Raw genomic sequence first — 8,999 nt, 5'->3', positions numbered from 1 at the left:
CCAACCTGGGGGAGGGGCATGTGCTTTGCACCCCCCCCCCCCCCTCCCTGAAACAGTCGCCACTGGGCAGGGCGAACACTGGCCGGCGGTGCCCAAGGGATACAGGGCACCGCCCCCCGGCCCTAAGAGTGTGCGGGGGGGGGGGGGGGGGGGGTTGTCCGCCCCATTGCCCCCCCTCAACAGGTTGGTACGCCACTGGTCTGGTGGAAGCTTAGAAACTTTACATTCCGATTCCAAAACCGTCAGAACTGAGAATCTGACATTACTCCTATTTCCGTCGATGAAAACAAAATTAACCAGACTGTCCAGTCGAAGACCACATCGGCAAGGAGGCTGGTAGCTATAGCTGAACATTTATCGGCAACTGCACCAGGCACACGGGGCCGCCACCATAGTTGGGCTGCCTGTAGTATGTAACGTTATCCCGTGATATCGCTTCCCTCCAATTAGAACCGAAACCAAAGAGAAAGGGTGCAACTGTTCAAAACGGCTACGCGTACTGTACGTTGCGTTCTATGATTAGCGATACTATCGACGCTTTTCGGCACCTGTACACGGGGCGCCACCATAGCTGACCTTCATTTCTTTTTTTATTTTCTTATATCACGTTCACTTCGTCAAAGTGGTCTGACGACAGGTTGTTGACCTTCTAGACGACGCCAGTGTTCTTGTACCCTAAAGCAAGCTCTATATTGATTTGCCCCTGCCCATTTCGCTGGCTGGGCATCTCAACGAAACAGCAAACGGTTAGTTAAACGGCGGCGCAAATACGGCGCGCGGACCTCCTCTCCCCCCTCCCCCCCCCCCCCCCCTCATACAGCCTTTTGTCATGGGCTAAGCCCCCCACCCCGAAACAAAATCCTGGCTACCTGCCTGATGCCCGCAATAACTTTCTGTGACATTTCAGGGGAATTGAAGCGTGCACGTGTGCAGCTTTTGATAGGCGATCTAGATGCGCAAGCGCGTGTGCTTATATGGCTTTGACTGCACAGCCACAGAAAGCTGTCCTTGAGTAGAAAGCACAACCCTGCAGTGCAGGAGGCGCGTTTCAAGAGTCACCGTGGGCCACACTGCTTATGCGTCATATGAAAGCCTGCATACAGATGCGAGCGCGAGATCTGTACTTCGAATGCCACATGGCAATGAGTTCAATATGGCACGCGGCATTCGAACCAAGGATATTGAGGTGACTCTTGTTAGCACTGCCCTTTTTATGATATAGGAGCAGTGGGACCACGACTAAAGGAGACGCGGAACCGAAATTTTGAGCTCACAAAACAAGGCTAAAGCGATAGGCGGGAAGCTGCAAAACACAAAAAAACATCACTCATACTACGATATCTCTAACGGACGGCCGTATTTTTGGAAAAGAAGTGCGCGATTGAACACGGCCGACAAGACATGTGATCGTGACGATTCTCCATCCTCTCTCCTCCTCGCTTCGTCCCCTCGAGCAGGTGAACCAAAGCGAGGAGGAGAGAAGCGAAACCGCTTCCCCTCATTCTCAACTGTTCGAAAATAATCGTGACGTCACATTCCTAGCTTGAACACACTTGTTTTTTTCTCCAAAATTATGGTTATTTGTTTGAGCTATCGATAAGTGATGTTCTGGAGTTCGTAGCGCCCACCTCAACGCTTCTGCGGCCTTAATAGGGAGCTTTCGTAGATCGTTTTCGCCGTCTCGCAAGGCCGCCCGCAACCCGCTACGATAGCGGGAACTCCACAGTCAAGGCTATCGGCGCGCAGGCGCAGTAGCAACTTCTTCGTTGCGGAACACTTAGCGGAGGGGGAAGCGCGGTCTACGAAAACTCCCTATTTTGTAGCCCGGGGATACGGAACGCGGCACAGTTAGCGCGAACAAGCCCCATCACCGGGTTTTCCCGCTTCTCTCAAGTGTCTCGACTGAAAAAGCCGTCGTTCAAATTTCTACTGTGGTGGAACGTAAAGTCCCTCGATAAAATTCACTCTCCGCGTTTTTTATCTCCCAGTCCTACTAGAGCGACAAACAGAAACAACCGATACCGACAAGCACCAAACACGTGCAGCACACGTTCGGCAAGCTTTGGCAAGCTTGCAGTATTTCGGTGCTGGTGAACTGAGCACAAGTAATTGCAAGCCTGCCAGATAGTTTCGTGTGCATGCAGCACGCGCTGTTAGGCTTGTCGCTGTCGATGTCGGGTGTTTGTGGTTCTAGTGGGACGCGGGCATTACAAGTGCCGCCAAGTACTGCTCTGCGAACGCGCAAAACACGTGCACCGAACGGATGCTCCGCCGCCATTTCTTAGTGCCGCTAGTGGAATTTGGAGTTCCCGTTCGCCAGTCCGTTGCAACTCAAGGAGGTAGGGCAAGGGAAGAGAAGGCCGGGGAGGAGAAAGCAGACGGAATGCTGGAGAGAAGGGCAGAAACCTCCTCCTTTCTCCAGCGATCCGTCTGCTTCCTCCTCCCCGGCCTTCTTTTCCCTCGCCCTACCTTCTTGAGTTGCAACGGACTATAACAGAGTCGCACACTGTGCCTTGGCCCGTAGCTGTACTTAGAACATGGGCAAACTTACGCTTGTTGTAGCCGAACCGGCCCATGATGATAACATTTGCGTTTGAACGCGTTAAAATGCGGAAAAGCGTTCTTGCGGCAGGAAGCGGCTGCATGAGGTATAGGCAAGAGAGCAGACCAACTTTCCAACGCGGTGCGTTTCAGTAGACCAACCAGAAGCCGAGAAAAGAAAGAAAGGGTGACGTGCTCGCCCGTACCCGTCAGCAAAAGGAGACGAGAGGGAGGTTTCGTAGACAGCGTTCCCACCTCCGCTAAGCCCTCTGCAATGAAGAAGCCGCTACTGCGCTTGCGCGCCGATGGCCTTGGCTGTATCGTGGCGGGTTGCGGAGGGCGTTGCGCGACGACGAGAACGATCTACGAAAACTCCCCAAAATCTTCCTTTTGCTCGTCTAGGAGCGGTGGGGACACGGGAGCGTTCTCACCCAAGACAGCGATGGTTCAAGCTGAACAAATGTACCAGAAGACGGGGAATCGCCCAGAGATCGGCCACCCCGATGCTGTCGCCGGGCGCCCCGTTGCCGTGGATTGCACTTAATTAGGGAGTTTTCGTAGATGGTTTCCGCTGTCCCGCAACGTTCTCCTAACCTGCTACGAGATCTGGGACTCTGCAGGCAAGGCTAACGCACCCAACTATGTGCACAAGCTCCGCGGAAATGCTCTCCGCAACGTTCTGCAGCCGCCTGCCGTAACTAAACGCATCGCGCTCAAACGCAAATGTGTGCCGCGGCATCTCTTTTTGTGCTCGAATGAAGACAGAAAGATATTAAGGTTTTTATTTCTTTCGTTTTTGAGGGATGTTTTCGAAACAACTCGGGAACAGGACAACAAACAATTTTCGTTTCATTCTCGTTCCTTTCAAAGCCTCTTGTAATAAAAACAACGATAATGTCCCAGAGCCCCTTTTGTGACACGACCGAATTCAGGAGGCCCTCAATATTTGAAGTCTTCGTTTGCGAAACCCCCGGAAGAAACAACCTTAAGGATATTCGAGGTTCTCGAACCGACCCGCGCGAACCTTCGGAAGTTCTCGCACGCCTCAGACACCACAGCAGGTACAAAAAGGGCAGCACCACGCTACAAGACAGGGCTCACGAAGGACGTCCACTTTATTACCGTGTAAGTTCAAAAAAAGAAAAAAAGGGGGCGACCACGCAGCACGACGCGCAAGGCGCCTCCGATGGCGGTGTCGAGATACGTTATGTACAGCGGCGACCACGTCGCCGAGCAAGCTTTGTGCCGCGGACACGCCAGCGGCCACTGACTAGTCGCGCTCGGGCCGACACGACGGACCCGAGCCCCGGATGAGTGTTCATCTTCCATTGACCACCGCGCACCGTCGCGGCGGCACACGGGCAACGACCCGTACAACGCGGGGGCCCCGTCGTTAAATGCCGTCGCGGGGTGGACCCCTCGGGCGGGGGAGGAACGACAGAGGGCCGCGCAACTCGACGCTTACGAACGAGCGGATCGGGTCACGTGATCCGTGGGCATCGAGCATGCGTACAAACGCAGGAGGGGCGCACGTGAGCATGTTCCATTTCACCGCATCAGAAACGCGACGTTGCACCGAAGCGGTGAAGTCACCTCACCAAAGGTCCGGCACTGGTTGGTGGTATTCACGGCCTCGTCCCTAATTGAGCTACAAACAACGAACACTGTCCCCAAGCACCTCAAATGCGTCTCGTTAGCGGCCTCCTCTCTGACGCTCAAGCATCAGCAACAAACCCCCCTCCCCCTCCTCAAAAAATAAAGATAAAACGCGTGTGCCAACAGCCGGTACCGCGGAAGAGCCAGTTGTGTTTTGTCGGCGGGCAAACAATCGGTGTTTGTCGCGCAAGTCGGACCGGTTCAGAAGCCAGGGGCTTTTGCGGCCGAGGACGCCCTGAACGGACAGCCAGCAGTCGAGCCGGCCGCGTGGTCCAAGCTCACCGTCTTCGCGACGCCACGCACAATCACCCGCGACACTCGTCGTTTCGGCCTAGAGTGCGACGTCGCTGCGACCTCCAGCCAGAGCAGCGTCGCGCCTGTCCTAGCTCGCGGCGGCTTCCGATCGAGGCCGCGAGTTCTGGAACCTGCGATGCCAGTTCCAGCTGAACCGTCGATCGCTCTTCGTCGACTCGAACCGAGAGCAGGAGGAAAAGGAGAACGCCGGCAAAGCAGTCCCCCTCTCCTCCTGGAAAACGGAGGTCTCGGAAGAACCGCCCACAAACGGCCGGCGAACGTAATCCCGACATCCAGCACAGCATATCCTGAGCCGTTCAACGGCCGGCGCCGCCACATTTGCGTGACGTCAGAAACGGTAGTTTCTGACGTCATGCCCTGTCGGGATACAATCGACCCTAATGTGCACGACGTTCCGGCCGGCCGCCCACCGAGTCAGGGGCGTAGCCAAGGGGGTCAAAACACTCCCCAAATTTTTTGCTCTATTTCTTTCTTCTTTTTTGTGCATCTACCAAAACATGCAAGTGGACACCCTGTCCGCTTCAGCGAGAGCCCTAATCCATACAGCCAAAAGACTAGGACGAATGGGAGGATAACTCAGTTGATGGCCCTAGTCGAACACAGTTTCACTCCTTTCCCTTTCCGAAGAACCGTTAACCTCCGATAAGAGTAATTGTTCTAAGCCCGAGTTGCTCCGTTTTGTAGGAGGTGGACAACGGTGTGTCCACCTCCTGGACATTGAAGTTTTCCACACGTCATGGGGGCCTTTCTCGAACCCCTTGGGACCCTCGTGAAAAAGGTGCTTAGTGAAATCACGCTGCTCTCCCCTGGCTCCGGAGCAACGCTATTTCCTTACTGGTGCATTTAATCTGCCAGCACCTTTCACGATACCCAGCTTGTGAACAAAAAACAGTAAATAACTCCAACTTCCGTAATTTGTTGTACCAGTCACATATAACTCCAACTACCGTAATTTGTTGTACCAGTCACATAGTAAAGTTTTTGTTGTAGCAGCCAAATGTACATTCTTGCTTTCACGCTGTTTTTTTCAGTGTAGGTAGTATAGAAAGAAAAAAAAAGTGAATATGTTTGTTCTTTACCTCTATCTCCTCCCTCCCTCCAACCCTACCAGAGAAGTAAAACAGCAGTCATAGAAAAGTCCTGGCTACGCCACTGCACCAAGTGGTAACCTCGTTCACAAAAAAAGGCTGTGCAGTTCCAACTTCCAAGTGACCGCTCGACAAACGGTTGCTTAACCCCTTAACCATTTTGGACTTGCCTAGCTCGTCAATGCGGAGCCCTCCCCAAACCGTTCGGGGTCAGTGTGTAGCTCGTCGACATTTCGCAATTCACGCACTCAACCGTTTTGGACGAACCGGGCTTGCTCGTGGCTTAGTTTGCACCTCTGCCAACAAATGGCAGCACTGAAATGTTCTTAAATTTTTCTCCCATTTTGTTTGCAGCTAAAAACTTTTGTTTTGAAGGCAACAAATGTCATTTTTAAGACAGCACAGCTGAGAGTGAGAAATTTCCCAAAACTAAAAATGGTTAAGGGGTTAAAGCCCTTCAGTAACGGGGGGGTTCGTCAGATTGTTGTCGGGATCTGACGGCATTGTTGCACTGCCGTCGCTATGCATGCACGTCTTGAGTGCCGCTCGGCAAACTACCCTCTTGAAGAAGATTGTTTCGTCCTCGCCGTAACGGTAGGTAGGTTAGAGAAGTTACGTAGCTTCTGGTTTGTCTCGGCGCAGTTAACATTAATTTGTACTCGACTAAGTGGTATTGCATCGCCCCAGTTGCCTCTTTAAAACGACTCGCATATCAAATTGTGCCTCCTACTTCCGGCGTCAATTTAAGCGACCGTCGACTAAAGCGTCGTCCCAGGCGGCACCGCTTCGAACGAAGGAAAGGCGTACGCAAAATGTGACCTCGGAGTGCAACGGCAAAGCGCAGCGACGTGACGCGGCAAGAGGACGCGGGACGACAATCGCCACGGGCGTAGTGCACCATCGCGCGGGGTAGCCTCCTCCAACCGCTTGCCTGGGCACTGCTCTTGGTCCGCGGAAACCAACTCCGCGACTCCCCGTAGGCCGATCGGAACCGAAGACAACGTGAATCGGCAATCGGGCGGATTGGCGCGAGCCCATACGCGGGGATGGGGGCACGGGAGACGCCCCCGACGAGGCGGAACCGTCCGCATCTTTGTTCCGTGGCCCGAAGAGGTTCTCAGAACCTCGTGGACAACTGTCACGTGCGCTGCGACGAAGCCGGAGGTGCCCGCGGCGCCTCCTGGAGGCCCCCTCGGTCCCTGAGTGCCAGCTGGTAGGCCACCTCGAAGGCCTGGCCCAGGGTCAGGATGATCTCCGTGGCCAGCTCCTGCGGGGGGACACGGGTCAGGCAGGGGCCCCCGAAATGGGGGCCGGTGGCTGGGCTGCCGCCACCTCCGTCCACCTTTCGAGTAACGCACTTCTTGCCCTCGTTCAAAATGCAGGGCCCTCCTCCCCGATATTTCTTTTCATTATTATTTAATGCAAAACTGGATTTTATCGTAACTAATACTTTACGACACATTTAAAAAACAACACCCAACCAAGGGAAAACCCCCGCTTCGATAAATGCTATCGACCAAACTGCCCGCTGATTGCAAACGTGAAACACGTAAGGTGAGGCCCGAAGGCCACACTGGAGGTGTTTACGGTGCGCCCGGCAACGACAAAATAAAAATAACTACGAGCTAAACGCGCATTACAATTAATTGAATACTTCGTAACGACTACGGAGAACCCGAGAGAGGATAGACGTGTATCTGCAGTTGCCCACAGGCATAAGCTCGTGGCCTTCGCGAAACTCAAGAAAAACTGCCAAACTGCTGGCACGACCCTACAGGCGGGCAGAAAGAGGCGAACCCAGATCCGAAAAATGTGGCGGAAAGGGAGCCAGGGCACTGACCATCGTTTGAGCGCAGAACACGTGGCAGTAGTGGTGGTTGGTCTGGTGTTCCTTGGTGATGTAAGCAAAGTGGGTGAGGTCGTCTGCATCCTGGCAGGCACAGTGGATGTTCCGGATCTCGTGCTCGCACACCGGCCGCTGCAGAAACACCCCATTTTCTTATTGGCCGGTCCGAACTCAAAGACTCGGCACGAAAGTCGCCTGCCTCGTCGGACCTCTGCGGTCACCGACGGCCGAAGAAATGCGGGGCGTGGCCAGTCCAAATTGTTTCCTGATGGCTCCACAGCTATTAAGAGGGTGGTTTTGCATGATAAGAATGCCCAAGAACCAATTACTAAGGAAGGGAGTGAACAGTTCTCAAGTCGTCGATGTCTGTATCGTCACGTTAGAAGGTAATTACATAGAATAACAGATTTCACGAAAGATGATAAGATTTGTAGCTACAGCAGAAGGAACTTAAACTAATGCGCCCAAAAATCCATGCGTATTCGCTGCTTTCTGATGTCGCATTCTGCTCAAACGACTTGCACGAAAAGTTGTAACAGAATCTAACGTAAATGAGGGACGTGAAGGAAATGTACTGTAATGGCACCCACAGAATGAACACTCGTAGCGGCTCAGTTACATAAAAGATACCCTTGTGGTACAAATTTTGGGGAACGAGCTTGTACTTCGATGGTGCAACCAACTGCAGAAACCTCAATTTTTAGTAACTGTTTCAACAATAAATAAATAAAATATTTCTCCACATTTCATCAGACATTGCTGTCAATACGTGAACTATAACGGTAATTATATTTCGAAACCCCCCCAAAATGTTTTCAATAATTAGTCGGATATCGATTAGTGCGCCAAGGTATATCAATTTGCTTTCGCATTAACTAATACGTTAACAACGTCGAGCCAAGTGTCGTTCCCATTGCACAAAACAACAAAAACGCGATACCCACATTAAGTTTTGCACTCGAAAAGATCCCGTCAAGCCGCGAAAGCCTTCAGAGAGAAAAAAAAGGAAGCCCGCAGAAACGGTCGGCTCCTCGTCCGACGACTTACCTTGGTTACCGCGTCGACAAACTTGACGCCGCGATGCGACACCGACAGCAGCACGCTGGGGATCTTGCCGATGTTGCGCGTAGATGCCTTCAACTTGTGGATCGACTGGCGAGTCGACTCCGTGCCCTGGAGCTCTTTGACGAGCGTGGAGCCCAGGTACTGTAGGAGGAGATGGGTCGAATGAGGAGAGACCAGCGCTGCGCGCAACTCTACGTGCGACAGGCAGAAGGATCTGGGTGTCCGCAACTATTCGTTGCGACATACTATAGTCATTGGCGGGATGAGAGAGGCAGGGAGACCTTTCAGTTGTCCGGCTTCCCGCCAAGGAAGCCGGACAATTTCCGACTTTCGAAAACGCTTTAATGTCTCGTGTACGCTCCAACCGTGCACGAGACGAGACGAAGCCTGTCGGAATGCAAAGAGCTTGTGCTGGAGGCCAAGCATGCGAGAGAGACGCCCCACCCTTCTCGACCTCTCGGTCACTATAGATGACTGCAAAGAAGACG

The 8,999-nt window shown here is 53.1% G+C and overlaps 1 protein-coding gene across 1 annotated transcript in view; it reads right to left on the bottom strand.

Moving 5' to 3' along the window:
- Positions 1-3,306: 3,306 nt before the first annotated feature.
- The window catches only part of LOC8050794 (ankyrin repeat and sterile alpha motif domain-containing protein 1B), a 69,304-nt gene continuing 63,611 nt past the window's right edge, over positions 3,307-8,999 (bottom strand). Inside the window, exons 16-18 of the mRNA XM_029977818.4 lie at positions 8,494-8,652; positions 7,441-7,578; positions 3,307-6,867 (exon numbers count right to left, since the gene is read on the bottom strand). Of these exons, the coding sequence (XP_029833678.2) occupies positions 6,739-6,867; positions 7,441-7,578; positions 8,494-8,652 (426 nt within the window). The 3' untranslated portion in view covers positions 3,307-6,738. The remainder of the gene's footprint in view (positions 6,868-7,440; positions 7,579-8,493; positions 8,653-8,999) is intronic.

The sequence above is a fragment of the Ixodes scapularis genome, unplaced genomic scaffold (assembly GCF_016920785.2).
Source record: "Ixodes scapularis isolate PalLabHiFi unplaced genomic scaffold, ASM1692078v2 PGA_scaffold7__128_contigs__length_106722199, whole genome shotgun sequence".
Lineage (NCBI taxonomy): Eukaryota > Metazoa > Arthropoda > Arachnida > Ixodida > Ixodidae > Ixodes > Ixodes scapularis.
This window is presented reverse-complemented; position numbering and strand designations above follow the sequence as displayed.